At 46.0% G+C, this 14,658-nt stretch overlaps 1 protein-coding gene across 4 annotated transcripts in view; it reads right to left on the bottom strand.

Annotated features, from left to right (window-relative positions):
* Window positions 1-14,658, bottom strand: part of OSBPL9 (oxysterol binding protein like 9) — a 97,143-nt gene that overhangs the window by 11,247 nt on the left and 71,238 nt on the right. For 2 of the 4 annotated variants that reach the window (XM_054384588.1, XM_054384590.1), the window contains 6 exons: window positions 14,203-14,253; window positions 7,491-7,529; window positions 4,592-4,685; window positions 3,119-3,220; window positions 2,099-2,258; window positions 1,826-1,938 (listed from right to left, as the gene is read on the bottom strand). In XM_054384588.1, the coding sequence (XP_054240563.1) occupies window positions 1,826-1,938; window positions 2,099-2,258; window positions 3,119-3,220; window positions 4,592-4,685; window positions 7,491-7,529; window positions 14,203-14,253 (559 nt within the window). The remainder of the gene's footprint in view (window positions 1-1,825; window positions 1,939-2,098; window positions 2,259-3,118; window positions 3,221-4,591; window positions 4,686-7,490; window positions 7,530-14,202; window positions 14,254-14,658) is intronic. The other 2 variants (XM_054384587.1, XM_054384589.1) reach the window with 1 other exon arrangement.

Here is a 14,658-nt window from a genome sequence, read left to right as displayed (position 1 = left end):
ATTCCCCACAACTGGAGGGATGGAGGAGAACACGGCCTGTGCTCCTGATCCCTTGACCAGACGTCCCAAGGCTCTGAAGTCCTTCTTCATTGTCCTTGAAAGAGTTCTTCCTAATTCATCACTGCCTACTTGGAACAACAAAAGGGGATAATAATCTGAGGGCTGTACCAGGGACTGGAGCTTCTCCCTTACATCTTTAACGCAGGCCCCTGGGAGGCAGCAGACCTCCCTGTGTAGCAGGTCTGGTCTGCACACCAGGCCTTCTTCTCCCCTAAGCAGTGAGTCACCAATGACAATGACCTGTCTTTTACTCCTTATGGAGGAGGTTTCAATGCGGGGGGCAGTTTGACTAGACCTTGGTGACTCCTCTAAGCAGGAAGAGCCATCACCCTTGCCATTGTCCAGTTCCCCTTGAAGAGCACTGTACCTGTTCTTGTCTCCATCTTCACTCTCCTGGTTGTCAAGTCCCAAAGCCCCATACCACAGTATCACAGTATATCAGAGGTTGGAAGGGACCTCAACTCCCCTGCCAAAAGCAGGATCACCCAGGGGAGTCTGCACAGGAACACATCCTAGTGGGTTTTGAAAGTCTCCAGAGAAGGAGACTCCACAACCCGCCTCAGCAGCCTGTTCCAGTGCTCTGTCACCCTCATTGTAAAGAAGTTTCTCCTCATGTCAAGGTGAAATCTTCCATGTTCAAGTTTGAACCCGTTGTTCCTTGTCTTAGCACTGTGAGCCACTGAAAAGAGTCTGGCCCCCTTCACTTGACACCCACCCCTCAGATATTTATAGACATACCTATGGTGTGATGGCAGCTGGGTAGGTGAGGGGGGCTGAGGAGGTTCTCACTTGCCTCTCCCAGAAGGGACCTCTTTCCATTCTCCCTTGCCCATTATGTCCCCTCCTTCTGTCTGGTGACCAGAGGCGTGGGGGTCCTCCACTACTTGTAGAGCCTCTTCCTGCTGCCTTGGCCTCAGAATATGGCTCCACCAATCTATCCCACTTTCACACTCTGATTGTTCTCAGTCTCTCTTCCTCCTCTCTCAGGTTTGACCACCTGCCTGAGCAGGTTGTTTAATTGATCACACCGTACCCAAGTGGTGTCTTGGACCCCTTCAAGGGCCAGGCTCAGGAGCTCGCAGCAGCCAGAGACCTGCACAGCTGCTTGTTTGCGAGGGAGCTCAGTCTGAGTTCCCACAGCCCTTCGCCCTGTGGTTCTCAGCCATGTTGTGAATATGATCTGAATATGATCTGCCCAGGACGGAACCAACCACTGTTTGCTCCTTCCCACTCACCCTGCTCACTCACCCCTACCTGTTTTTGTTCATTGGTTTGGTGGGGTTTTGGTTTTTTTCCTATTCCAGCATGCTGCCAGCTGTGATCCAGTGAGATGGCTGCAGCTGCCTCTCCGGAGGACGGTCTCCAGCTGCCTTGCCCATGTTTGTATCTCACACGGTAACCACAGTGACGCCCCCAGCCACGTCAGTTCCCCATGCAGGTGCGTGAGGGAGCCCACGCTGCCACCCCTCCCACCCTTCTCCAGGTGCTTCTGGGAAGCACCCTGTCCGCCTGAACGGAGAAGCTGACTTAGGTTCATTGCTGCTGGGCCAGAACTGGCCCGGGTGCCCGAGCTGGTCTGGCTGCCCAAGCTGGTCCGGGTGCTGCTGCCTCTCCAGCAGCACAGTCTCAAGCCTGCTCGCCTGCGTTTGCATCTCATGTGGTAACTACAGAAACACACATCTCTGTGTGCCCATCCACACACTGACACAGTCTGCACACATGAACAGTCAGCAGCTCCCACTGGAAGTTCCTGCAGTCCACTTACCAGCATCATTTGTCCCACTAGATATGGAAGAATTGAGGGACTCTGTGGTGTCTGGACGCTTCAGGCTGCTTCCTGTGCTGCTCCGAGTCAGGACTGCAGCAGACCCTGAAGAACTAGAGGAACACATCCTCACAATTCACAGTGCAGTAGTTCAGACCAAATGTTTATAATTTGATTCCCTTGTAATTAATTTAACTTAATTAATTTAAGCAATGTCTACAGAGAAGCTATGCCCTTTTATTCAGCATGCACCACCTGCTCTCAGCTACTTACTCCATGCAGCGCTTTGGGGAAGAACTGCTCTGATAGAACTCATCAGCATCATAGAACTCATCCTCACTGCTTGAGTAAGAGAAATCTGGGACTGTATTTGGAGACAGGTTGACATGGCTTGGAGAGGTGAGACTGCTGCTGGGTGCTGACTGCCCACTTCCTATGGAGCATTAAAAAATAAGACTTAAAAAAAAATTAAAACAACAACCCTTAAAATATAACAGTTGTAGAAAGGTACAGCAAACCTCACATACACAACAGCACCTTCTGCCTTAACGTAGCTGTTGCAATTTTTTAAAGCCAAATGAATGACGTTATTTAAGGGGGAGAGGAGGGAATCAATGAATTAAAACCCCAAAGGCTACACCGGATGTATTCACAGAATCACAGAAACATTCAGGTTGGAAAAGTCCCTCATGATCACCAAGTCCAACCCAGAACCCTACTCTACAAGGCTCACCCCTAAACCATAGCCCCAAGCACCACATCCAATCCACCTTGAAACACATCCAGGCTTGGGGACTCCACCACCTCCCTGGGCAGCACATTCCAATCCCTGACCACTCTTGCCATGAAAAATTTTTCCTAATGTCCAGTCTAAACCTACCAGCAGCAGCTTGAGGCCATTCCCTCTTGTTCTATCACTAATCACCTGTGAGAACAGACCAGCAGCAGCCTCTCTACAACACCCTTTCAGGGAGTTGTAGAGAGCAATGACATCTCCCCTCAGCCTCCTCTTTTCCAAACTAAACAGTCCCAGCAGTATCAACTACAAAGTTCCTGTGCAAGGTTGCAGTGACTAAGAGAAGAAGCTGGAATACTCATATTGATTCTGAGCACCACAGTAGGGAGGAAGAACAGAGAAACTGATTTTAACACAACCATGAAACAAGTGTTGATTAAAAGCAAGATGTAGGCCAGTACAAAGTCATCTGAATAGCTAATGACATGAGGTTACAGACAATACATACTGAGGTTTTATTTCTTGTACTTCAGTAGGACAGTCACACACAGCAGTACCTGTACTATTTGGTGTTGGGGTCTGATTTCCAAGTGATGCTACTACAGGTCCCACTGGCAGTGACGAGGGTCGCTGCTCCGACTTGCACAGCTGAGCAGGTTCTAGGAGATATTGTGAGATGTTAAACCCAAAATTCATGTTAAATGAAAGAATGATACTTGTGTTGGGAAGGAGATTCCACATGATTTCACCTCACCTTCAACAGTGAAACCCCTTTCTAGAAAAGGCACTGAGAGAGAAAAATGCTTCTGCCATTGTTACCCAGCTCTTCTTTATTATGGAGCAAAGAACATTTAAAACCTGCAGCTGTTTAGCTGGAAAGCATTTCTCTTCTCTGAAAACTACACTGTTTTTTAAAGAAAGTTATATTAGAAATGTAAACAAGGAAAATGTATCAGCTTCTCCAAGGAACTTCCTGGTGGGAAGCTCCATGCCTCCCACTCCTTTCTCTTCCTTTGCACCACTGTGCTGCACATATGACCTGTGCTAACCTGGTCAGTTGCTGGGGTCCAGATGGTCCAGGCAAAATGCCTAGCACATGTAATTAACCTTGTAAGCACCTGTGAATGTGCAAGACTGGACACTTCCTGAGGTCCAGATAAACATGTACCACCATGATTAACTTTGTGACACAGCTGTGAACTGTGTGTGCCCCTGGCCATGTTTGGATATGCCCCATCTTAGAGGTTCATTTATCAGGTTTCTCTGTTACCAAAGGGCATTAACTGTCTTGGGACAGTATTTAAACCAGCTGAGAAGGTAGGCAACTTGCCTTGTTCTCACCCAGACAGCAGCAAGAGCCAAATGCTGCTAAGTTGCAGCTGAAGGGCCTTCCCTTGCAGACCAACTACACCTGGGCCTTGTTCTTACCGCAGAGAGACAAGAGCCAAGTGCTGCCAGAATAGCAGCTGAAAACCTGTGCTAACAGGCAACAACTACAGCCAGGCCTTGCACCTGGACCAAGACAGAAAGGGGAAAAGCTCCAAGAGAACTGAATCCCAGAAGAGGCTACAGCACGGCAATGGTGCACACAAGAGACAGGCCCTTAGCCCCTCTCCGAGCCAAGGACTGCTTGCATCATAGCCACAGCATCTGGGAAGACACCAGACAGAGGAGCAAGTGGTGAGTCCCTGGTTAATCTGCCACGGAATCCTGTTTGTGGAAACCCACAGCTCACAGCACCTGCATTTCCAATTGGAACTGCTGTATTGGAAATGTTAGATCTGTGCTTGAATCATTCAACTGTCTTTAAATGTGGAATTCAATATCCACAACCAAATAAGTGACCCTGTAAATGCACTTTGTAAATAAGTTACAGCAGTATCTAAAGATACCACTGCCCAAGATATGCAATTATAAAAAGTATAACATATACATTTTATTACAGTGACTCAGAAGCTATCCACCACTGAGCAGCCCCCTCCACCCAGCCTGCAGCTGCACCCCCATGCTGCTCTTGCTGCACCCCATACCTGGAGGTAAGACTGCTTGGGAAGGCATGGTGCTGATGACAGACTGCTCCAGGGGACTGGGCTGGTACACCGCGTCCACCGGGTTGATGGTGCTCTGGACAGAGAGAAGCACAGCTCGCCTCAGTTAAAACCACACCACCAGAGAGCAAGAGCACTGCGGGCACAAGAGATGCCCAAATACAAGACAGCTAACTCCTGAGAGAGAAAGTCAAACACAAACTGACAGCTGAGGACATGAGAAATACTTTCCAAGCGCTGACACTTGAAGCTGACCTTGCTTACAGGTTGAATTTGTCCTAGTTCTTATTTCAGTACTCCTGAAAGAAGGAATTCCTTCTGAGATCCATGAATAAATATTGCATGCAGAGAGTGGGCAGTCAGATGTAAATTATCCAGCAAGAATTGGGTTAGGTAATCTGTATTTTAACAATTTAAAAATAACAATTAAAAAAAAAATTAATTTGTCCAGTAAATCAACCCACGGATCAAGGCAAGAATCATCAGCCTGGCTACAGCCACCAAATGGCTTTGCTCCCAAATCTCTTGTCCAGTTCAAGCTGATTGTTTTCAGCCTGTCTCCAGTAGAGGACATTTCAATCCATTCATGAACTTGGGCACTTTGAAACTGAGGCACCAGCTCAACCCAACACTCACAAAAGCCACTGACTTCAGGACAAGTTCTTGGCTTTTACAGCACCAGCCTCCTGGGAACCTAAACTGCCATGGCTTTGACTCCAGCCTCCTTCCACTGGCCTGTGGTCTTACCATCTAAGCATTACTTGCAATGTACATTTACATACGACAACCAGAACTTCTGCTTTGACCTGGGTTGTTCATTGGGTAAGAGGCACAGAAAATTCTTTTCCAAACACCTTGCAGTTTAAAGCCATTGATCTGCACCAGAACTGTGCAAAACTCTGCCTTCATTTTCAAGGAAATCTCAACCACTGTGCTTCATGTGAAGATCAAGCACAGGAAGGCCACTCGGTGTGAGTTTTAAAGGGAGATGAGTTTCACCTTTCACTATCCTCTTTTTAGAACTCTAATTTAAAAAGACAACAGATTCCACTTGTCTTCCCTCCTTTCAGCCTGTAATTTCTAGCTGCATGCAGCCTGAGGGAAACAGGGTCAATTCTGACCACCTTCCTCCCATTTTCCTACAGGAGAGGCAGATCTCTTTCTTGCCTCCTTCTCCCGGTTAACTGCAAGTCTGCACTTTATCCTACAGTAAAAACCAGTAATATTTTCTATTATTTTTTATAGCACAAGATTAACTTAATTGAAACCAAAACTATCCCTGTTTATCTTTTTTAAATCTCCCATTAAAAAAAAGAAAGAAAAAGAGGCATTAAAAATTACTGCCTACGCTTTGTGCTGATGTTACTAACAAAACCCAGTGCTGGTACTCCAGGTTATACCAGCACCAAAACCAATGTCCCTTACATGTTACTTCAGCTGTCTGTCCCATCATGCATGCAGAGTAGCCAAGTCCTTGTCCCATACATCTCTCAGCTCAAAAATCCTGATTCCTTTTTCAGAGTTAAGAAACTTTAAACCTCAAGCTGGCCCTATGATCTAAAGGCTCCTATTGTTCTCCCTGCCTCTCCTGCTTTTTACACGATACAGAAAACTGCTGGGACAAACCACAAAGCAACTTTGGCTTTGTCTGCAGGACTGCAACCATATCCTTAAGGAATGCTCCACCCTGCATCCACATGCACTGGATTTTCTTGTTGGATGTTCTGGGGTATGCCTTCATGGTTTAGAAACAAGTGAGGGCAGACCTACACATTTCCTACTCTCAGTTTAACTTAGAAGCAATGTTGATGAAAAGAGGAGACCATCAGTCCACCATGGTTTCAAACACACTGATCATAGTCCTGCCTAAGGAACCCTGACCTTCAGCCCAAGCTGATGATAGCCTCTAGCATGAAGTCTTCACAAACCCATATGCATCAGTTAATAAGAAACACTTTTTTTTCCTCCCCAGTACAAGGCAGCCCTCAAATGATGAGAACAGTGACTAACAAAGTTCAGACTGCAGTAACTTCTGAGCAGCAGACCTCCTGTGCATACCACCTCTGCCTATCTTCCCAGGCAGAGAACAGTACCTCTCCCATGACACTAAGACCCAAATGATGTGACCATCCCCAGGGTAATCATTCATTTCTTTACAGCAAGCATGAAACCAGAATCTCTATATGCATCACTACTCCAAAGTTCACAGCAGAAAATCATACTGCTAAAAGCTGTAATGGAAAGACAAAGCTTGGGAATTGTTGTCAGCTGTAATGAAAACGTAGCACCATTTGGAGTTATGTTTTACTGAAACCAATCTCCTATTAAAAGTATCTGAAATGTACTCAAGTGACAAAAAGAGAAGGAAGAAAGAGAAGTCAGAGGTGACTGAAACTGAAGAGGACAGAAGTTACATTAAAGAAGCAGAAGCTCTACTAAAGAAGAAACATTGCTTGAGCAGACACAATACAGCCTGGGATCAAACAAGCAGCACTGCAGAAAAGACAAACTACTTGAAGCACACGGACAGGTGATCTATTTCAGACAGACAGACACTTCAGATGGTACACACAACTTCTTCTAGCCCAATCATTTCCCTTTCATCTGTTCAGAGGGCAGATTTTTTTCTAAGTGCTCAGTTGTGACACTGCCATTATGAGACATTCAGTGTAAAACTGATCACTGTTAGATTTTAAAGGCAAGGGTGTTAGCCAACATCAGAAGCTAAGGACTGAACAATCATTTTAGTCATATTTATCAAGACACTTGAAGCAGTAAGTCAGAGAAAGGAAGAGGGACGTTGCAAAATGAGTGGAAATTCAGGTCTCTGTTCACATGTTCTGCAGAAATAAAGGGAGATAAAGATCAGGTTTAAACTTACTATAAGTCCATCTGCGTGCTTCTCCTCATTATTTTGATCCTTAAGGAAAAAACGTTAAAAATGTCAACATAACCATCTTGCATGACTTATCAGTTGTGCTAAGTGAGAACAGCAAGTTTCTCTCAGGAATGTTTTACATTTTCAGCCACAACATGTCCCTCCTCATGTGGTACCATAACTAAACTAGAAAGAAGTTCTGTGCATAGTCCCTGCAGCTCTGGAGGTCAGCATTTTCTCAGCACCTGACCATACAAGTCTGAAGAAGTTTTCAAATCTCCTTTCTGCACTGCAGAATACAATTAAGCTTTACAGTGTAGGTTCTGCCCAAACAGCCAAGAGCCCCTCTCAAAACCGCAGCCCCACAGAGTCCCTGCACACCAAAACCAGGAAGCTCTTGGTTTCTGAAGAGCTACCATGGGCAGAGAGGTCACGTTCTCAAAAGCACTTTTTGCTGCTGAAAGGCAGAAGTGCCCTTCAGAAATGAAATGTTTAACTTTTGCTTTCTGGTATCTACTAGATAATAAAAAAGGGTTCAGGTTATTTACAATCTAGCATCTGGGGTTTTACATGTGAAAAAGCAGGCAGTGCAAGGAATAAAGCTGTCATCAGGGGAAATCACCAAGGACAAGTTAATGCCAAACCACAGTTAGCAGGGTCCTAACACTTTACCAGCAACAGTATCAACTTTACTGAGTACTAAGCCAAATCTCCTCACTTCTGCTACAAAGTTCCGGTTGCCCAGTGCATCAGTCCAGAACCTTGCTCATTCAGGGCAAACATTCAGACTTTTCTGCAGAGTACTTCCCCAGATTTCCAGTTATGAAAGAGGAACAAGAAAAGACAAAAAGCTGGCAATACTATTAAGGTTGCTGACACTCATTTGATTTGCTACTTCACGTGGTCTTCCTCGGCTTACATAGCTGGCAACAGGCTGCTCACATTTCATCTCTGCTAGCTGACACTTGGTAAGGAAGGCTTTCCACCACAAAATGACACCAAGGGCAATGGGTTGCAAGCATACAGACAAGAAAGATTTACACTGGAGTACCAAATAGAATCAGTCAGGGTTGGAAGGGACCACAAGGATCATCCAGTTCCAATCCCCGGGCTGTGGGCTGGCCAGAGCCTCATCCAGCCTGCCCTTAAACACCTCCAGGGATGGGGCCTCAACCACCTCCCTGGACAACCATTCCAGGCTCTCACCACTCTCATGGGGAAGAATTTCTTCCTCATGTCCAGCCTGAATCTCCCACTTCCAGCTTTGTTCCATTCCCCCCAATCCTGTCACTACCTGATACCCTAAAAAGTCCCTCCCCAGCTTTCTTGTAGTCCTCTTCAGACACTGGAAGGCCACAATAAGGTCATCTTGGAGCCTTCTCTTCTCCAGACTGAACAGCCCCAACTCTCTCAGTCTCTCCTCATAAGAGAGCTGCTCCAGCTCTCTGATCATCCTCGTGGCCCTGAAATAAGTTTTCTTTCAACATGCAAAACTTCCATCTTATGCTATCATCTCCAGGACCTAAGAAAGAAACCACAGAGATGCATTTGTACTGAAGCTTGCTGTGCTGCCTCAGTAATGCACAATGAACATCAGCAGGTGGGATGCTGATGAGACAACAAAGGCAGAAACTCCACAGAACTAGGAATGATGGAGTGGAAAGAGGGAGGCAAAGATGCAAAACTAAATATCTAAGTTATAAAAGCTCACTCGTGAAACATGTATTGTGTATTTCCAAGACTGCAGTCCACTAAATCACTACTACAATACATGTTGAACAGACAATTACATACACTGGACAACACACACCCCAGCAAACCAACACAAGCCAAATCCTGCACCTACCCATCCTGCCTGGCTCATTTGGATTGCTTTCTGGTAAGTGCTCCATGCATTGGAATATATTCCTAGTTAGCTGCTATTTGCTTTGTTGTTTTCATAGAATGGTTTGGTTTAGAGGGACCTTGAAGATCATCTAGTTCCAACCAACCCCCCTGTTGGCAGGGACACCTTCCACTAGACCAGAAAGGGAGCTGGAATCTATTTCTCTGTTTGACACACTGAAACGGTGCAGAGCTCAGTGGGAATGCACAGGGTGATGTGCAGGGGAAGGAGGGGTAGACAATGTGTGTGCTCAAGGGGTAACCATCAGGCTGGTGTTTATTGCTGCTAAGCCTTTGTGCTTTTGGATTAGGACACTTCTGAAAAGCCTTGGGTCATCTCAAGTACAAGCAGCATGATTACACACTTGATTTACTAGTAGGTTTACTGCAAATTTAACTGTCCAAGTCCTAAGGTAGGTTGTTTGAAGAGTCCACAAAATAGGCCAACACAAAAGTTTAAAAAATAAAAACAACAAACTCTAAAAAACCCTCAAGCCTGTTAAAAACCCCAGGTTTGCCCCCCAAATCCTCCAAATAATAAAGGGCTGTGTGCTGGAAACAGATGTTCTGAGTTTGTGAAGAAGTGAGCATGATTTTTCAAGGTAATTCTGGTCTGTCTCCTAATGAGAAAGAAACTGTAGAAGAAAAAAAAAATGGGGGGCAGAGGTGGTATGATTATGTTAATATGATTTATTTTCAGCAATGGAAGTCAGCAGCCTTACACCCCAACAAACCAAACCCCTGTGTCCTTAATTTCCTGCAGTAGTACAAAATCAGGATGCCACCAGCTGATAGAAAGGGGGCAGGGACTGGGGAGGAACAGAAGTGCCATGTAGTCAACAAGTACAGTTGCCTCAGAGAGAGAGAGGAAGAAGACAAAGAGAGGAAGTAGAATAAAGGTTACTTTAAAATGCAGGAAGATTTATAGAGGGTATTTTTTCACTGTAAGTGGATTGACTTCCCCCAGTTAGCTGTGCATAAACCACCTTAGCTTCAATAGCTGCAAGAGCTTTAGACCAGGTGGTTTAGGCAAATAAAAAAAATAGGGCAGACAAACAAAGCCCCTCCAGTCCCCACTGGATGAACCCATTTGTTTACACTGCTATGGAAAGGAGGTCTGATTTAGCATTACAGAATCACAGAATCACTGAGGCTGGAAGAGATCTCTGAGATCATCAAGTCCAGCCTATGACCCAGCACCACCACATGAACCAGACCATGTCACTGAGTGCCACATCCAAACTTTCCTTAAACACCTCCAGGGACAGCGACTCCACCACCTCCCTGGGCAGTCCATTCCAGTGTCTCATTCCCCTTTCCCTGAGGAAGTGCTTCCTAACATCCAATCTAAACCTGCTCTGGCACAGCTCCAGGCCATGCCCTCTTGTCCCGTCACAAGTTGCCTGGGAGAAGAGCCTGACCCCGGCCTGACTACAACTTCCCTTCAGGTAGTTGTAGAGTGATAAGGTCCTCCCTGAGCCTCCTCTTCTCCAGGTTAACCCCAGCTCCCTCAGCCTCTCCTCATCAAACTTTCCCTCCAGTCCCTTTCCCAGTCTTGTCACTCTCCTCTGAACTCACTCCAGCACCTCAAGATCTTTCTTGCAGTGAGGGCCCAGAGCTGCAGACCTCACCAGTGCCAAGCACAGGGCAGAATTCCATCCCTGCTCCTGCTGGCCACACCATTCCTGATCCAGGCCAAGATGTCATTGGCCTTCTGTGCCCCCTGGGCACACTCCTGGCTCATGTTCAGCTGCTGTTACCCAGCACTGCCAGGCTGATCTCCAGCCACTCATCCCCAGTCTGTAGCACTGCATGGGACAGAAAGCAAATCTTACCATTTTTGGGGGAACCAAATTCCACCTACTTTACACTTATCAGGTAGTTGGAGCAGTAAAGCACCGAACCTGTTCAAAAATGACTGCATCTGCCACTGCAAGTTCAGTTTTGTCCATATGAGCAAACCACCTAAACAACATCAGCACAAGACAATCACAGTCATCTGTCCCTCAACAAACTTACCCATAGGGGAAATGGAATTTGCTACTCGGTAGAAACAAGGAAGCTAACTCAGACACCTACCACCAGCTTTGATTAAGACTCTAAGAAGCAGATTCTAACTCTGCCCTTTTGTTAGCTGCATAGCACAGCTTTTTTTTGTTTGTTTTAAAGAGCAAAAATTCATAGGACCTAAACCACAGTGAAAATAGGAATTATTAAACAGACATATATAGTAATTAACAAAAACGGAATCATTTCTTGCACGGTTTCTCCAGCAACTGGTTTAATAGAGCAAGGCACATACAGCTGTCAGAAAGTTAGCAGACTGCCATCTGATCTGTAAATGACTCCACCAGAGTCCCACAGAACAACACACACTCTGCTAGCTTCACTGGATCACAGAACCACACATTTGGCAGAGTTGGAAGGGGCCTCAAGGGTCATCCAGTTCCAAACCCCCTGCCATGGGCAGGGACACCTCACACTACAGCAGGTTGCTCAGAGCCACATCCAGCCTGGCCTTAAACACCTCCAGGGATGAGGCTTCTATCACCTCCCTGGGGAACCTGTGCCAGTGTCTCACACCCTCATGAGGAAGAACTTCTTCCTAACAGCTAATCTACATCTCCCCTCCTCTAGCTTGGATCCATTCCCCCTAGTCCTATCACTACCTGACACCCTAAAAAATTCCTCACCAACTTGTCTCCCAGGCAGCCAGCACCAGAACAAGAGGACACAGTCTCAAGCTGTGCCAGGGGAAGTTTAGGCTCAAGGTGAGGAGAAAGTTCTTCATGGAGAGAGTTCTTAGACATTGGAATGTGCTGCCCAGGGAGGTGGTGGAGTCACCATCCCTGGAGGTGTTCAAGAGGGGATTGGACATGGCACTTGGTGACATGGTTTAGTAGTCAGGAGGTCTTGGGTGACAGGTTGGACTTCGATGATCCTTGAGGTCTTTTCCAACCTTATTGATCCTGTGAACTTTCACGTAGATCCCTTCAGATACTGGAAGGCCACAAGAAGGTCTCCTCAGAGCCTTCTCTTCTCCAGACTGAACAACCCCAACTCTCTCAGTCTGTCTCCATAGCAGAGGAGCTCCAGCCCTCTGATCATCCTCATGGCCCTTCTCTGGACACACTCCAGCACCTCCAGATCCTCCTTGCACTAGGGGCTCCATAACTGGACACAGTGCTCCAATCAAGTCAAACCAATTCTAAAGAAACCCAGTACTAAATAACAACAAATCAGGTACTGGCAAGGCTTTTCTTGCTATCACTGCACTGAAGGATTCAAATAGCATCACTGTATGTAAAACAAGGACTGTTGTAGGTCCACTTCATGTGTCACAAAACTATTTCAAAGCATCCTACTACCTGTAAAGCATTTTTGGCTTCGTACAAGCCTGTTAACCAATAAACATCCAGTTCTGGGCTCCCCAGTTCAAGAGGGACAGGGATCTGCTGGAGAGAGTCCAACAGAGGGCTACAAGGATGCTGAATGGACTGGAGCACTGCCTGATGAGGAGAGGCTGAGAGCCTTGGAGGTGTTTAGTCTGGAGAGGAGAAGATTGAGAGGGGATCTGATCAATGTCTATAAATACCTGAGGGTTGGGAGTCGGGAAGGAAGGGACAGCCTCTGCTCACTTGTGCCCTGTGACAAGGGCCAATGGATATAAACTACAGCACAGGAGGTTCCACCTCAACATGAGGAAGAACTTCTTTACTGTAAGGGTCACAGAGCACCGGAACAGATTCCCCACAGCGGTTGTGGAGTCTCCTTCTCTGGAGACTTCCAGACCTGTCTAGATGCATTCCTGTGTGATCTGTGCAAGATTCTACGGTCCTGCTCTAGCAGAGGGGTTGAAGATCTCCAGTGGTTCCTTCCAGTGCCTAAGATCCTGTGACTTCACAAAATACACACTGACCCTTCTAGTGAATCCCTTTCTGACCCTGCAAGGTTCAAAATACTTCAATTTTCACTGACCTCCAAATGTTGTACAAGGTATCTGGCAACTCCAATGGAGACAAAGGAGCAGTGTTCTATTTGAGAGTGACAAAAGTTTGTCCAGACTACAAGGAAAAAAGTGAAATTGAAAAGCCTATGCCTATTTCTGAGTAAATGAGAATGAGTTCTGATGAATTGCAGCCTTAAATTCGGAAAGCACCATAAATCAGCTTCTCTGCTAAACGCTGTTTTTCTTCACTTTGGTTGCAAGACAAAAATCAGCAGCTCATAATTAACACAACCTACATATGGTACACCAAGGTCTGTAAGAGCAGAGCTTGGGGGGGAGGTGGGGGAGAAGGTCATAAATCAAAATCTCACTACATTTTTCAAAGTAACAAAACATTTAGCTGAAAGGTGCAAGTGCATTACCCATACTGCATAACCAACTCATATGAGTCTCACTTCACCAAGTTCCAACACCACCACCAACTTCACACCTGGCCAAAGCAGTTTAGATGCCCAACATCATGATTTTCCCTTTTTCTATTTCTTAGTCACATTCTCAAAGGAAGCAGAAAGAAGAGGCTTGTCAGCTTTCTATTCTGTTACCCTTCTCTGTCTCAGTCTAACAGCAAACTCTGCCAAAGAAAGCATCCTTCAAAAGGAAAAGCAATGCCATCAACACACACAACTGCTACCATCAATGTGACCAGGACTGGCTGCTATGGAACTCAGGATTTTAAACTATTCATCAAAACAGTAGCATAAATCAAATTCTACCCAACTTTTATAACCCTGCACCATGCAGAAGGCTCTTGAGGATTTCAACTGCTTTCACATGGAGTATTGCTGTGTAATTAAAATGCAGAATGGTTTACAGGGTACTTACCTTAGCAATCTGTAGCAACACAATGCAGTGTTTTATTGACTCTACCATGCTCTAGGAAAAAAAAAAAAGAAAAAAACCACAAATTAAAAAGCCTTGTATTACTGTTATGTTTTACATTTACAGGTGCTTTCGCTAGTTACACAAAATGTTAACTGAAACACTGGGTGAGAACTAAATGGATATTCCCTTTGTTGCAGGGTGCTCCAAATCTCCCCACCTGCCCTCATTGTCTATCAGCACAGGTCTGAACAGAGGAGACAAAGGTGTGAAACGCTCTGCCCCTGCCCTGATGACCGCATAACCACCTACTGTCCCCGCTGGGGGGGGGGGGGGGGGCCCACAGGTGTTTATCGGTGTGGGGAGAAGCCCGCTGGGATTTGGAAATGTGGTAAGGAGGATATTTCACATTTTGGCCTGGACAGATTGTCGAGTAATGTATAAAAGGGTGCGCAGGGA

This window comes from Indicator indicator, chromosome 10 (genome assembly GCF_027791375.1).
Source record: "Indicator indicator isolate 239-I01 chromosome 10, UM_Iind_1.1, whole genome shotgun sequence".
In the NCBI taxonomy this organism is placed as follows: domain Eukaryota; kingdom Metazoa; phylum Chordata; class Aves; order Piciformes; family Indicatoridae; genus Indicator; species Indicator indicator.
The sequence above is the reverse complement of the archived record's forward strand: the minus strand, read 5'-3'. Positions and strand labels throughout refer to the sequence as shown.